Source organism: Chrysemys picta, chromosome 5, assembly GCF_011386835.1.
Source record: "Chrysemys picta bellii isolate R12L10 chromosome 5, ASM1138683v2, whole genome shotgun sequence".
In the NCBI taxonomy this organism is placed as follows: domain Eukaryota; kingdom Metazoa; phylum Chordata; order Testudines; family Emydidae; genus Chrysemys; species Chrysemys picta.
In genome coordinates, this window is record NC_088795.1 from 62,237,269 (window position 1) to 62,254,082 (window position 16,814).

Genomic DNA, 16,814 nt, shown 5'->3' on the forward strand with positions numbered 1-16,814 from the left:
TGTGCCCTGCCAGCCAGCCCCTCCCCCTGCATCAAATATAACATGCCCTTTCCCTGCTATGTAGGTCTTGATGTTTCCACAGATATTCCCACCCCCTTCCTGCCAGCTTGATTGGACTGGGTGCAGCAGAGGCAAATCCATTTGTCCCGTGTGGTGTCCTATCAACAGTGAGACGTGTGTCTGCCAAGTCGGGGTCTGCTGAGTGACTGCCGTTCCTTCTGGGCATGCGTGGCCTGCATGCTGCCAACCACGGTAAAAGTAACCCAGGCTATGTCTACGCTTAAACAGCTACAGCTCCTCAGCGCAGCCACTTGCCAGTTCTACAGTGGGGTTTTCCCTTTGTTGTAAATAAGCTACCTCCCTGGGAGGTGGTGGGGTGGCTAAATTGATGGAAGAATTCTTTGGTAAACCTGGCACTGTCCACGCTGGGGGTTAGGCTGGCATAAATGTGTCAGGGGTGTGGACCCCTAAAGACAGAGCTATGCCAATGTAAATTTTCAGCATAGATCAGCCCTAACAGCTAGTGTGGCAAGCTGCAGTTGTGCCACACTCACCTCTATCATCATCACTATCCAGGAATTACCAGGAAAGAATTATTCCACTCTCTTTTCCCTCATGCCCGACTTAATCTCCATTTTAATGCAAAGGAACGGCAAAGAGGGTGGGGTGAGCAATAATAAATAGTAATAAAATAATAACTAAAGACATTTTCTTTCATTGGTCTATTTATGTGTGATATGTATTTAAGTTCTTATGTTCAAATAGCAGCCTTCTTTCTATGGATACTTTTTTCAAACACTTATACCTCCAGATGTGTATGTTAATTTCAATGAACAAAGGCAAAATAACTTACCTGACTGTGTAGGTGTTAGCCTAACATGTGCCCATGCAATGTTTTGCTGCTTGAAAAATGTATACATACAAGGTTTCCAAGTGGTGGCTGCTTTGGAAATCAGGCCCTTAATGTTAGTGGTTTTTGAAGTAATTCTCTTTCAATTATTTTTTATTTTTATTTAAAGAAAATACTGTTCCTAGAAATTTTTTTCATACAAAATGCTTTCCCTAAAATTTTGAGGTATAATAAATATTCATCTAATTTACTTAATCTATCTAATAGTTCTGTATGAGGAGTAGGACATTTGCATAGAAAAAATGATTTTCTTTTGACTTTCGTTTGTTAGTATTTTAAGATTGTATATTAAGCATGTACGCATTTTGTTTTTTATGTTGTGCAAGCACAGTGTCTGTCCCTGCTTCAGAACTGGTTTGCTCATTTTAAACATTGCTGACATTAAAATTATAGTAGTGAAATTAGCAAACTTAGTTTGTTAATAGAAATTTAAAAAAATCATTTGAGTGTTTTTAAAATTGATTGTTAAATTCAAGTTGAACTTTTCTTTAAAGACCAGTTGGAATTGAGCATGTTTTAAATATTATGGGGGGAAACTGAAGTATTCTAGTTTAAATCCTTCTAAACTGAGTTAAGGTTGTACCATGACATGCTGACTTGAAATATTTATGATGATAGAATTACTAACCCCACTTTTTTCAAATTTTTTAAAAGTCTTGTTGAGAGCTACAAAATAGGCTATGTTTGAAGAAAGTGAGTGGTAATTAATGTTCAGAAGCAGCAAAATGCATCCTGAGGTTTAACAGAGGCTGTCCTGACTCCAGTTTGACCTTGCCTCACTGTTGCCTCTTACACTGCACCCTCTGGCCCTCTTACAAGTTTCCAGGCCCCTGAAATACCACCTAGTTGTGAACTAGGTCGCTTTTAATGAAGAATATAAGTAAGGCTGTTTGCAATCCAGGATGGTATTACTAAAAAGATAAGGGTCCTTATTTCATGCATTTGTGGGAATTTGTAAATGGAGCAAGGGCCTGGAAGCTGTTCTCTGAGGGATAGGAAACTCCCAAACAGTAGCAGGAAGCTCAGCCTGTCAGGAACTACATGCTGCCCCATGGAAGAACTGCAGTGAATAGATCTCTGCAGATATCTGGCTCTGCATCGTGGCAGGAGTCCTGACTCCAGGAAAGGTACTGAGCTGAGAACCCTGCTGGAGGGCAATGGTGGACCCAAGTGGGAATGGATAAACTGATACTTGACTCTAAGATCCTGGGGTGAAGTCTTACTTATATTTTCATTGGGTTTTAGGTTGTTAAACTAGACCTCTCAGAAGGGGCATTGTTCCCTACATAAAGCCTTGGTGAACTTATTAATGACACTAAAGGAAACTGGCAGAAAGCGCTGCACTTGGCCACCATGTGACACTCCGTTGGCGAGTAAACCACATAAAACAGAACTTTCAGGCTATATCCTACAGATTATTAATGCTTATGTGTACTGTATTCTCATGTGTAATTTTATTGTAATAAATGAGACCATATTTGCAAGAAAATATATAGATAACTTGCTAGTTTAGAACAAAAAAGCTTACTCCTGCAAGGGAAGAATTTCATGAGGTAAAGTTGAAATAACTTATGCTGTTACTTTTCTGGCTTTTAGTAGCTATTGTATGTGGATAAGTCTAGAATTCTGTATTATGAAATTTTATCTTAATGTTTTGTTGAAGATATTGCAAATATGCATGACGAAAGTACAGATGTAACAAATGGATGTGGCAAAATCCGAACTGGTACTCAGAATGAGGCTGCCTTACTAGCTTTGATGGAAAAGACTGGCTACAGCATGGTTCAAGAAAATGGACAAAGAAAATTTGGTGGTCCTCCACCAGGTGAGCATTTGTTTGAAATTATAAAAATACCAGGCCAAGTTCTGCCTTTACTTTTTTCCCAGTTAAACCATTGAAATTGACATTTAGCAAAGAAAACAGGGAATTGAGAATACATCATAGGTGTTAAGGGCTTTCCCTTTGCCCCTCCCTTGGTCCTTGTCATGCAGATAGAAAGCAGAAGTCCTGAAGTCTGAAGTGCAGGCAATGCAATGTTTATTGGGGTTAATCAAGCAAGCATATCCATAGTTCTGTTTCCCACAGAGCCTTCCATGTCCCCTTTTCCCCCACCTCCTTCTTCTTGGCAGGCTTGATTATACCTGTAGTGCATGCCCCTGGTCCCATCCCTTACAATTTATGGTCATGTTCTGTTTTGGAGGCTCATGAGTCTGGGGACTTCGGTACCACCCCCTTTATCCCCATGGGAGGGGTAAGGAGTGAGGCTATGTATTGGCCAGGGTCACCTTTTCTCTGGATTTTTAGTTTCTCTTATGCCTCCCCTCCCCTGCCCCATCCCCTCTTGCCCTTCCCGACTGGTTTCTCGACCTTGCCTTGAGATAGGAGTCAAGGCAGTCTTCAAGTGTACACTCGTATATTAAGCTCCCACCATACCCAGCAACGCTTAAACTCTCTTCCTTATCTCTACTCATTGTGCTATAAACGTCATCTGGTTAGGCAGAAGCAACACACGGTATGTTTGTTCTTTGTTCACATATTAGTAAGGATATAAAAATATCAAAAATCAAACCCAAAATTCTATCCCAAGCTAAGAGACAGGCCTATATACTAACACATACGTGCAGTGAAACTAAGGTGACCTGGAAGAAGATACCTTAACTTGTATAACTTCTTGAATTTAATGCTTCATTTCCCAATTTAACATATCATTAATGGAGTTATTTATTTTAGAATGTTCCTCTTTTTGTTCTAAGGGTGGGCGGGGGGATCCATGTTTAGTTTAAGAATGGTGGCAGGGCAGGGCTGTGGAGGTTTGGACTTAATAACTAGGGCTGTCAAGCGATTAAAAAAATTAATTGTGCTATTAAAAAAATTCATCGTGATTAATTGCACTGTTAAAAGTAATAGAATACCATTTATTTAAATATTTTTGGTTATTTTCCACTTTTTCAAATATATTGATTTCAGTTATAACACAGAATACTAAGCATACAATGCTCACTTTATATTTATTTTTTATTACAAATATTTGCACTGTAAAAAAACAAGAGATAGTATTTTTCAATTCACATAATACAAGTACTGTAATGCAATCTCTTTATCATGGAAGTTGAACTTACAAATGTAGAATTATGTACAAAAAATAACTGCACTCAAAAATAAAACAATGTAAAACTTCAGAGTCTACAAGTCCACTCAGTCCTACTTCTAAATTTAAATTAGTATTCTATTGCTTAACAGCATGATTTAAACTGCGATTAATCACAGTTAATTTTTTGAGTTAATCCTATGAGTTATCTGTGATTAATCTATAGTCCTATTAATAAGTATTTCTTCACTTAAGAATGCACTTAAAATTCTGTGCATGCACAACATGGTCAACTTTAAACAGATATGATTTTAATTTTGAATCAGTTTTCCTCAAATTTTATTTTTTTAACTCACCATGAGATTTACAGGCAAATTTTGAACTATTTCGCACTTTTAAAGTTATATGAATAAAGAATTTCTGATTGGAATAAGTACGGAAACTGCAGTTTTTCTTACTTGGATAATTCAAAACCAGCTCAATGAATTTTGCTCAGACTTGAAGAAAAAATGTTTTTATGCTGAATAATATAATTGAATATTAAGCACAAATGATTTTATTGATAAAATTACAGACAATAGTGGAAACTGCATTTATGCTCTATAGCAGTTGCAGGTCACTTTTGAAAGTCTCAGTGGCTTTGGGCTTGACTGCACTGCAGTGTTAGTTCAAGTTATCGACCCATGAGTTAACGCCTGTTGAGTTAGCTGAGCCTGAGTGAGAGCAGCAAAACGTCACTCGAGCAGCATAGCCTGTATGTATTAGCAGTGCAGAGTAGCTGAGGCACTTACTTTGAAAGGCACTGTGATGTTGAGCTGAGTAATGCCTAATACCTTTAAAAATCTGGACCCAAGACCCTATAGTATTACTAGTTCAAGCATCAGCAGCACTTGGCCTTCAACTGCCCCCCACCTCCCCCATAGGTGAGCTAGCTCGAGTTTAAACCACCACTTGAGTTGGAGACTTGTGTGTGCGCGTAGGATTTGGGTTAGGAACAACATTAAAGTTGTATCTCGAGCTAATGCTGCTGTTCTTCCTCTTATCATGGCCCAATCTGGAAACCAGAAAAGACAGACAAGAGCAGGGTGATTCCATACCCCCACTGTTAGAGCACTTCCTGGGATATGGGAGACTCAAGTTCAAGTTCCTGCACCAAACTGAGCAGAGTGGGGATTTGAAAACAGGTCTCCCACCTCCCAGGTGAGTGCCCTAACCACTATGCTCTTGGCTATAATGGGGTGGGGGGGTATTGCTCTCACTTTTTCTTTCTCTGGTATTTTGTGAGAAATGGCTTACCTGGCTTAGGCACCTAACTCCAGGAGAGGGTTCACAGTTGTGAATCCTTAGCACCGATATTGCCTAATTAGCTTTTGATGAACAGGACTTAAGCCATGCCCTTCTCCTCAGCATTTCCTACTATCTTAGTGGCTTGCCACTCAGTATGCTGGCATCCGTGAATCTTTTACAGGTGCCTGACTCTTCCCTTGCATTGTATAGGGAGCCATGGGGCCTTTGGGTTGAGGATTCTCCTGGATGGCAGCTGTGGCAATGCTGAGTGGAGCAATAGGTTCCTTCATGGATTTAGGCCTTAGAAGCTTGTTTCAGAAACCAAATTACAAATGTATTCCAGGGGTGAAGGGAAGGGAGGCGGTCAAGGGGCCATAGCCCACCCACTTTCCACCACAGGCCTGGTCCCCTTCTCAGTGTCTTCCCCCTTCCCCCCCGCCAGGCCGGAAGCTGGAGCTTGGCCTGAGTAAGAATAGCCTGGGGAGCATGGGAAGCTGTGGGGAGCCATGGACCCTCCACCTGCCCAGGGTGGGAGGGCCCCGAGAGCACCCCCCGGTCTGTGTCCCTGTCCCCTGGACCTCCCGGCCAAGGCACATGGAGGGTCCGTGGCTTCCCACAGCTGCCCAGGAGGCTCTTACCATGGCCTGGCTGTGGCTCTTTGGCCCCCGAAGCCCGGCCCCCGGTCAGGCTGGAAGCCGGAACTGGCCCCCGGTCAGGCTGGAAGCCGGAACTGGGTCAGGGTAAGAGCTGCGTGGGCAGCTGTGGGGAGCTGCAGACCTTCCATCTGCCCTGGGTGGGGAGACAGGCTGGGAACTGCTCTCGTGGGGGGGGCCCCACCCCTGGCAGGTGGAGGGGTCTGGGCTCCCTAGCCTGGCTTCTGGTTTGGCCGGGGACCAGGGCCTCAGGGGAAGAGGTTGGGCAGGGGTGGGATCATGGAATGGGTGGGGCCTTGTGGGCCCCCCCCCACTTTTCGGTAGAATATGTCACCCCTGATGTATTCTTAAATACAATAAGCATAATTCAACAGAACAAAGGCCTTGTTTTATAATTTGGAGATGTTAAGTATAGTCTGTCAAACAATGTGTACACTACCATTGTTCCCAAACTTCTTAGTACAGCAACTCCCTTACAGATACTGTACAATTTGGTGGCTCCCCACAACTAAATACCATTTTTTTTTATTATTTTTTTTACTGTCTCAGGACACTAACTTCAAGAGGGACCACTAGTTTGGTTGGTTTGGGACCTTTATTTAACTATTCAGTTGGTTTAATTATATAATGTGATCTAAACCAGATTTTTAAAACAATAATTTGAAAATTATGAATTTTTGACATGTTTGGACACAACTGAAGATTTTAATGAGAAGAATGGTCCTATTTCGAACTGCATGGTTGCACAGTGTTTTCCAGATTTAAATGATTTATGTGTTTAGTTTTCACAAATCATAGGTAAAAACCTAGACTCAAAGATAACTGGGAGCAGCACTTTCATGGATTCATCAAGGAGTTCTTTGTACTGACCATTAACAGAAATCCAGAATTCCTGGATTTTTATATTTGAAATATGTGATCTTCTACATGTGATCACTTGACAATGTGATACTTAAGGTTGGTATGGAGTCATGTGTTACCGAGAATCTGTTTTTAATCCAATCAGTAACAAATGTTCAAATCTATGAAATATTCATCAAAATAGGAATACAACTCAGACAAATGAGTCAATATTTGGTCTGTAGTGGCATTTTGATTACTTTCACTCTGTTCTGTTAAAAAGTGTGATAACCCTGGAAACATCTTGGTAACTCCCTTTTCAATGTGACATTTCCAAAGACAAAGTTGCTTCATGAATTGCCTAGTTTCCTTTCATATCTAGTACATTTGCTTTCCTCCTTGAAGTATTAGGTTCAGTGCATTCAGTCGGTCAAATATTTCCACTAGGTAAGCTAATATATTTAAGAAGTCAGCATTACACATGTAATCTGCAAGGTTTGTTTTCCCAAGAAGGAAAATTCTGATTTTTTTTTTGTCACTCAATTCAAAGACCTGTTGTAATACTTCCCCACGTGACTTCTCTGTGAAACAAGTGGAGTGTGGTCAGAGCCCATCTGTTTGCACAGCATAATAAAATGTGTGTTTGCTGCTTGGAATTAACAAATTTGGTAACTGTTGAGGGCCTCACATACTTCACATTGCAGCTTCTTAAATGTCAAAGCTTGGAGGTGAATTATGTAGTGAGTCCAAATTGTTGCTGGTGCCACTTTACTCATTCTGCAGTCCTGCTCTTCTATCAGTCATGGCTGCTGCCCCATCAGGGCACAGCCTCCCCCACAGTCCATTCAAAACTTTCATCCGCTATGAATTTATTGAGGATCTTGTTCTTAACTTGTTCTGTCCGCTGGTCCTGGATGTTTTCTGCAAGATCCATCAGCATGTTGATGGATTGTGGTATTTAACATAGGAATGTTTTTCAGTGTTATGGTTTCTTGTCTCCCAATCATAATTCTGTGCATGTCTATTGCTAGTATAAGGGTCTTGTTTATGTTTTTCAGTTTGCATGGTTACAACATAAGATGCTTCTAAGGCTTTTTGAGGAACGATTGCTTATTTAGACATTACTCTTTTGCCTCCTTAGTTCTCCTTGTTTCCAAAGGAAAAAGTCACAGCTCTGATTTACAAATTCTAGGTGTTTGCTTTCTAAATGTTGCTGTAGTTTCCCTGGCCTTGTACTTTCATTTACTAATGCCTGAAAACAAATGATACATTGTGGCTGTGGACTTTCCAAAGTAGTATCCAGACCTGAAAACCCAAACATAATGTAACTATCACCATATTGTCTATTTTCTTCCTTTTCTGTTTAACTTTATTAAAATTGTCTTCAGTTGAATGTTTGCTTACATGTACACTTAGCACTTGGTAAAAATTGTTCCATTATAAAAATAAAACTCACCTGTCTCTGCCTCAGCCCCCTACCCGCTAATGCAGTGGTGCTGCTGCTGCTGGCACTGGGAGCCTTTCTGTGCACTTTGCTTCAGCAGAGATTTCTGATGAATATTTCCCCCAGCAAAAAGTCTCTTTGCTGAGGGCCCCCTGCAGGAGTGGAGGGCATGGAGATGCTTCCAGTCACAGTATCAGCAGCAGCAGGACAAGACCCCAGTGATTTCTAAGCTTAGTTTAATAGTCTCTTACTTAGGGGAAAACCCAAAATGGGCATATCTGCTAAAAAAGAAAAAAATTTCTCATACGCTCGTGGCTCTCCCATGAACCCCCCCCCCTCATGATTCTCCAAGGGAGCCATGGGTCACAGTTTTTGAGGCTCTGGTGTAGCACATACAAATTTTGCTAACGTCTGGAGGAAAAAAAAAATACCGACTCTGGTGTATTTCCAGCATGGTCATTCTCCAAAACAGCATCAGCAGTATGTCAAATGACAAAAAATGCGGAGGACAACATAGCCTAACTGCATTTGGCAAAATGATGTGCTGCTTCAGTCTCTGACTATGGTATGTATTTTGCATTAATTCTTTGACATGTAAGATTAGACTGACCAGTGAAGGTGCTGACAGATACTGCTAGCAGTATAGTTTGGCTTTGCTGATTTTTTTTTTTTAATGCAACTTTAACCCCTTGGCACTAACAGGTCTAAAGTTGCAACCATTAAGTGCCTAATGCACTTTGCATAAACACTGAGTATTTGGTAAACCGAGCTAAACTAATTTTGAATAGCTGTGGAAGACTGATTCAGTGTATATATAACTTGAATATTTTGCAATATTGAGTGTATTGAAAAAGGCAATTAGATCAGTTCACTCTCTTAAAAGAGAAGAGATGGGAACATGAGTTTTATTTAGGACTTAATTGGTTGGCTAGATTGAGAGTAACAATAAAAAATCAAGTCACATTAACAAAGGATCCATTATTGTTTAACTTTATGATTTCCTGACAATACAAAGCATGCACATGTATCTGCCCCTTTTTGTGAAGATTGAAATCTGTATTGCCTCCTCTGTCCCCAAATCAGGAATCTATCTGCACGTAGGAAAGGGGCCTGCTTGGGGCAAGTCGTAGCAGTGTTAGATTGCCAGTTGTGTTAGCTGCCTTGTCCTGTGATCAGTCCTCTGAGGAGAAGTCTTACATGTTAATAAAGCCTTAAGCCTTATTAACATTTAAGTGGTGCACTTCCATGCTATGTAAGTTTGGGGACAATGAAGTGCTATGTAGACCCTGGTGATGTGGCTCCAAATGGATGCTGATAACCCTGGCGGATTCACTATGTAGTGTGCAGTTCTTGGGCAACCCAGCAGGCAAATCAGATCATTCTGTTTGGAGGCTAACCTCACCCAGCCAATCTGGTAGAGTTTTCATCTCTGCTGTTGCATCTCTGGGACTTTTCTGGAGATGAGGATTACCTGGTCCACTAAATGTTACATTTGTACACATTTAATCACTATAACATTATTTACAAAAGTTATTGTAATGTGTCTTAATTATTGATAAGCTTTCACGTAAAATTTAGGCAAATTCTTACTCGCCTTCTGGAGGCTCGCAAGCCTGCCTCTTTCTTATTTTCCCCTGTTTTATTTCTTTCCTCTTTCTCCTGTCTCTCCATGCTGCCTGTCATCTCATAATCCTCAAATCTGCTCTTTGTTTTACATGTAGATGCAATTTAGTTTTCAAAGCTTTTTTCCTCATTCATTCTAAGTTGTGGAAGAGCGTGCAAAGACGAAGGATATGTTACAAGGGGATGTTGATCACTATTCAAATTGGTCTGCAAAATTCATCCTATAACTTTTAAAACATCTGATATTTTGTATGCAGTGGTGAAAGATAATGTTATATCAGATCTGCGGTGATACCAGATAATCAGGGCATGTGAAGACTTAGCTTGTCTAAAGGAGAGATACATGGATTTGATGAGTACTTTCAGACACCAACTAAGGATTTGTCTGGTTTCTCCCTTCAGTGTTAGGAAAGACTGTTCTTCAGTCTGGGGCACCATTGATTCAGATTCTTTTGTTCTGAGAGTGACTGAAATGAAGAACAGTTAAATCAGAATGGTTATTCCATTCAATTTGAAATAACTGATATATGGAAACTAGTATGAATACTTACAGCTATTAGTGTAAAGATCCTAGTGCACACAGTGGTACTAATATGCTATGGATTTGAATCACTGTATGATTTTTAGTTGCATATTCAAAATTTGACATGGGACAGGATACAATTTTTTAATATTTTCCAAAGGAAAATTCACCTATACTCTTCAAACGTTCTCAAATTTTAAATATAAGGCACCTGTTAGCATAAATAAACTCAGACGTAAAGTGTATATGAAACTTAATTTGGCATCAGCTTGTGAAACTGGAGAATTATGGGATGAGCAAAGTGGGTATAATTTTCTTGCGGTTTTTGAATATAATGAGAGAAAACAGTAGACTGCAAATTATTAAATATGCAAAGGATGCAGAATTTTATGTCAGCAAAGTGAAAAATATGCCATATGTTCATGTTTTGGCAAGGACAAGTCTTTTGTTCTGTTTCATACTGCGAGCAAGATATGGAATAGCACAGCCTGAGGGCCTACAAACATATTACCTGACATAGCACCGTCAGATCAGCATAATGTTTACAGGGTTGAGCAACAGGAGTCATTTTAGAAAATAATGAAGCATATCCTCTTCTTAGAACTTCAATTGAAATATTGCATAATTGGAGAATGTGCCATAGGGATGTGCATTAATTTTGCAGCACAAATTGGAGAGGAGAATTTTGCAATTGTTTTGGAACTTTACATCAAGAGATGGAAGAGAATTCTCCCTGTGGCTTCTGGGGATGGGGTGGGCTCACAGCCTACTTCAGTAGTGAAAATCTATTATGGCAGCTCAAATTAAGGTTGTAGCCAGTCTCCCATATTAGGTAGAAAAGGAAAGGAGAACAAAAATGTGTGGGATTTTTGGGAGGTGGGGTGGGGAAAGAGAAGTAGCTCCAGGAGAACCAGGAACCTGAAAAACAGGAAGAGGGGGAGGGGAAGAGGTATGGAGAAGCAACTTTTACAGGTTAGGATATGAAATATGAGTTTCTTTCACTGCCAGTACAGTTAACTACTATTATATGAAATGCATAGCTGAAATGTAAAAATCTAATCCAAACTTAGGCCTTGTCTGTACTATGTAGTTTTGCTGACAAAATAGGGGAGGTGTACACACAACAATGCTCCCCCTACCGATTTAACTCATGCTACGCTGAAATAATAAATCCATCTCGACGAGTGGCATAGAGCTTTTGGCGACAAAATTAGTGATACTGTGTCACTGTAGACACAGGGAAACCTTAGCAAGCGGACAGTGGCCTCAAGGAGGCCTTGCACAATAGCTATCATTGCAGTTTCTACTCAGCTGCTCTGCAGCCAGATATACATGTGCATGCTCCCTTCCCTCCTTCCCCCAAAGCCTTGGGAATTTTTGAAATTCCACTTACAGTTTACTTGGTGTGGACAGCTCACATCACATCTTCCTAGCTGCCCATGCTGGCTTTCTGCAGCAAACAGCTCCCATGTGGAGTACACCCCAGTTGTTGGGTCTGGGGGGAGAGGAGGCTGTACAGTCGCATCTCTGATCCAGCCATAGGAACTTTGACGCCTACGAGCAGCTTGCTCATGGCATGGATGAGGAGGGGCATGAAAGGGAGACACAGCAGTGCTGTGATAAGATAAAGGAGCTGAGGCAGGTGTACCAGAAGGCTCCCTCTACAGCCCATAGAGGTGTGCATTCCTTGTCCTCCTCAAATTTCCCCCCACCCCCACATTTCTCTCATGTACGGCGATGGGCTGGGAACCTCTTGCACTCCACCTCTAGGCACATGTTCCATAAAGACAGGTGGATTTACATACAGCTGTGAGATCCTCACTTCAGTGAGTGTTACTCACTGTCATGTCCGTTGTAAGAAATGTTAATCTGTGTATTGCTGTTTCATAAAAATTGGGTCTTACAAAGTCAGTGATTCTTTTTGTGACCTACACAGGGTGGTTGCAACATAAGTTCAAATATCGTGGCAATCACCACGTTTGCAGATAATTAATGCTCAGGTAGGAATCATTACATGGATCATTCAAGAGGGCAAGTAAACAATGCCTGGCTCAGTTCATTACAGAAAGACACATTACAGGGACTCATTATCAAAATGCTGCTTCAAAGCCTCCCTGATTTGAATTTCCCCCTACTGAGCCCCTCTAATAGCCCTGGTGTCTTGCTGCTCCAAATCAGCTGCCAGGTGATCCCTTGCAACGCTCCACTCCTGGGGAAATTTTTCCTCGTTAGCTTCACAAATGTTACGAAGAGCACAGCACGTTGCTATCACCATGGGAATATTTTCCTCACTGAGGTCTAACCTGCCAAAAAGGCAGTGCTAGAAACCCTTTAATCTGTCAAAAGCACATTCTACCATCATTATGCACCTGCTGAGCCTGTTGTTGCAGTGCTGCTTGCTGCTGTCAAGGCTTCCAGTGTATGGTTTCATGAACTACAGGTGTAAGGGGTAAGTTGAGTTTCCCAGGATCACTATGGGCATTTCCACATCCCCTGTTGGAACCTTTTGGTCTGGAAAGAAAGTTCCTGCATGCAGCTTTCTGTACAGGCCAGCATCATGCACCTTTTCTAAGCAGCCTGTATTGATGTTAGTGAAACAACACCAGCGATTTACCAGTGCCTACAATACCATAGAGAAGTAGCGCTTTTTGTTGATGTACTCTATCACAAGATGGTCTGGAGCCAAAATTGGGATACACGAGCTATCAATTGCCCTGCCAAGGTTTGGGAATCCCATTGCCATAAAGCTATCTGATATTTCCTGCACATTGCCCAGAGTCACAGTTCTTCATAGCAGGAGGCCATTAATGGCCTTGCACACGTGCATCACCACAACCCCTATGGTGGCCTTCCCAAGTCCAAACCGATTCGCGATTGGGTGGTAGCAGTCTGGTATTGCCAGCTTCCACACACCGATTGCTATTTGCTCTTCCACCATTAGGGCAGCTCTCATTTTGGTGTCTTTGCGCTGCAGGGCAGGGGCAAGCTCTGCACACACTTCAAAGGAGATGGCTTTGAGCATACAAAAGTTCTGCAGCCATTGTGTGTCATTGTATACCTGCATCACAACTTGATCCCACCACTCGGTGCTTGTTTCTCAAGCCCAATAGCGATGGTCCACCAAGTGCAGCTGCTCCATGAATGCCAATGTCAGTCTTGAATTGTTTCTTTCCATAGCACACAGCAGGGCAGGCAGCATGAATTGCTGTTCATTCATAACACTTATCACAAGACTGGCCCTAGCACAGCGATGAGTGCAAAGCTTACAGGGGCAGTTGAAAAACAGCATGAAATGCCGTTGGAAGCCCTTGGAATTATGGGATTGAGAAAACTGCATCATGGGGGGCAGTGATCTTGCATCATGATACACTGTAATCCACTACTAATCCAGAACTCCTAGCAGGAGAAAGTGATTTGCACAGTGGGATAATTACCCAGGGTGCACTGCTCTGTCAGTGCTAGAGTACCAACTGCGGATGCACTCCACCGACACAAGGAGTGTTGTGTGAACGTGCACAAGTGATTTAATTATGATTAAGGCTCCATGTTTGTCACGGAGGTCGCGGAAGTCACTTCTTGCAACCACTGTAACTTCTGGAGCAGCTGGTGTGGCTGTTCCCCGGGTGGCCCTGGGGTCAGCCACACCGGCCACTGCTGGAGCGGCTCTGAAGCTAGCCACTTGGATGGCCCCGCAGCCAGCTGCTGCTCTAGCGGCCCCAGGCAGCTGGCTCCAGGGACTGCACGAGCAGTGACTGATGTGGCTGGCCCCGAGTACCGCCTGAGCAGCAGTCCCGGGGCAGTGGGAGCAGCCAGAGCTGAGCAACTCCCGGCAGTGATCCCAGGGTGGCCGGGGCAGCTACTGGTCCCATGGGGCTCCCCCAGCCATGGCAGGAGTGGCAGCAGGTGCCCCCCTGGCGCTCTTCCCCTTGGTAGCTGGTGCGACAGGCTCCTCCCCCCCCCCAAGGTCTCCCCTCACAATACCCCCTCCCCAAGAGTCAATCGGGTATTTATGGTATAAGTCATTGACACGTCACATTCATTCATAAAAGTGCTCTAGATAATGTTAATATCAATTTGATGCTATTTATAAAGCCAGGTAAGAGAAGCTGAAGTTGTCATTTCATGGAGTATGACACACTTGCAATTCATAAACACCGCACCAGGAAAAGAGCTAGCTTTTGGATGAACACGTTCTGTATGTTTAAGCAGTATGTATCTGGAAACCTTTGCCATAACTATATCTCAGTTGTAGTCTGGGAAGGATTTGGATCAATTTTATGCGGAGATATGTGTAGTTTGGAAATTTGACACATCTCCCTTACAGTAGAATGTAACTGACTTTTTTTGGACAAAGCATTAGGGATTTACCTTTGAAAATTATTTGTGTAAAATGTATTTCCTCTAATTGCTTTACTGAACTTAGTAAAAGTTCTTAAAAAACAAACAAACCGAAAATGTTGAATGGGGTTGTCTTGTTTTCAGAGCTGTAGGGAATCAAGAAAAGATTACATGAATCAATACGATAATAACCTTTGTAACACACTGTACAGTATTATTACATCAGAAATGTGCTTACAAATTCTGAAAAAATATTGTTTGAGACAGTTGTGGTTATGGCATTCATACTTACTGGTTGCTGGACAATTTTTTTAAGGTTGGGAAGGTCCTCCCCCACCTCGTGGCTGTGAAGTTTTTGTGGGAAAGATTCCTCGTGATATGTATGAAGATGAATTAGTCCCTGTTTTTGAGAGAGCTGGGAAGATTTATGAATTCAGATTGATGATGGAATTTAGTGGTGAGAATCGAGGATATGCCTTTGTGATGTACACAACTAAAGAAGAAGCCCAGCTGGCCATAAGGATCCTTAATAATTATGAAATTCGTCCAGGAAAATTTATTGGTGTCTGTGTAAGCTTAGACAACTGCAGATTATTTATTGGAGCTATTCCAAAAGAGAAAAAGAAAGAAGAAATCTTGGATGAAATGAAGAAAGTAACAGAAGGAGTGGTTGATGTTATTGTTTATCCAAGTGCTACTGATAAAACTAAAAACCGTGGCTTTGCCTTTGTAGAATATGAGTCTCACAGAGCTGCTGCTATGGCTAGAAGAAAACTAATTCCAGGTAAGCCTTTAATTTTAATATTAAATGTGCAATTTATAAATCAAAGCATTTAAAATAGATCTGTGCTTACACCACCTTTATCTTAGGCTTGGTCTACACTACCCCCCCTAATTCGAACTAAGGTACGCAACTTCAGCTACGTGAATAACGTAGCTGAAGTTCGAAGTACCTTAGTTCGAATTAGTTCAAACTTACCTTGGTCCACACTCAGCAGGCAGGCTCCCCCGTCGACTCCGCGGTACTCCTCTCGGCGAGCTGGAGTACCGCAGTCGACGGCGAGCACTTCCGGGTTCGACTTATCGCGTCCAGACTAGACGCGATAAGTCGAACCCAGAAGTTCGATTTCCAGCCGTCGGACTTGCGGGTAAGTGTAGCCAAGGCCTTACTCAGTTGATTTCAGTGGGACTTGACAAATGCTTAGTTCTCTCCTGGACAGGGATTTTTTTAAATTGAGGGATGAAGATACTGGAATTGGGAAAGGGGGAGAGAGAGAGAGAGAGAGAGAGAGAGCAAAAGGTTCAGTAGCAAGGGAGAGAGTTGGAAGGAAAAGGAGTGAAGAGATCAGGGGAAGCAGAGTTGGAGAAATGAAAGAAAGGCAAAGAAAATGTGTGAAATCCTGGTTCCATTGAAATGATTGACAGAACTCCTATTGACTTCACCCAAAGTCTTATGTTGGTCACAGACAAGAAGTGTTGACTTTTCAAGGCTTAGATAAGCTTCTTTAAAGTAACAGGAGAAATAATAAGGCCAACTCAACACAAATGTAAGGGAAAAAATGGCATGGCACTCAAATTTGGCATGGAACTTTTTTAAAAATGGCATGGAACTTTTAAAAAACATAACATGCTTTATGATCTTCAGTGAATTTGTTTTAATGCATATTGGGGAAATAAATTAACAGGGCTCATTCTAACATCGACACACATTATTTTGTATTTTGTTTCCCTGTCGTTTCCCCCCCCCTTCCCCTCCCCCAAGTATGACTATTTTAAAAATACATTGCATCATCAACTGGCAAAATTTTTGACTACTTGAAACCACATAGATTTCACAAAAGCAATCATCTTTAGCAAAATTGGCACTGGTTGTGGTTTAAGCAAAAGCAGACTGAGTAATTTTTAAACAGATGAACATTGCTGAAGAATTTTTTGCAAAGTTTTATTTTTCTTATTGACCTCTACTTTCAAGCAATGTTTGTTTAGCGAAGTGAATGCAAATAAAACATTTCATCGTGGCTTGTTTCAAATTTAGTATTATAAATAACATAGGCTTATTCCAGTGTTTTGGTTCCTGGAATGGTTAATGAATATTATTTATCCCTTA

At 41.6% G+C, this 16,814-nt stretch overlaps 1 protein-coding gene across 12 annotated transcripts in view; it reads left to right on the forward strand.

Annotated features, from left to right (window-relative positions):
* The window catches only part of RBM46 (RNA binding motif protein 46), a 37,535-nt gene that overhangs the window by 895 nt on the left and 19,826 nt on the right, over positions 1 to 16,814 (forward strand). For 5 of the 12 annotated variants that reach the window (XR_010601377.1, XM_065596468.1, XM_065596464.1 and 2 more), the window contains exons 2-4: positions 83 to 258; positions 2,574 to 2,735; positions 15,024 to 15,491. Coding sequence is in view for 10 of the 12 variants with exons in the window: in XM_065596468.1 (XP_065452540.1) it covers positions 225 to 258; positions 2,574 to 2,735; positions 15,024 to 15,491 (664 nt within the window). In the remaining 2 variants the exon portion in view is untranslated. Of the gene's footprint in view, positions 1 to 64; positions 259 to 2,573; positions 2,736 to 15,023; positions 15,492 to 16,814 lie in introns of all 12 variants that reach the window. The other 7 variants (XR_010601378.1, XM_042842162.2, XM_024106230.3 and 4 more) reach the window with 3 other exon arrangements.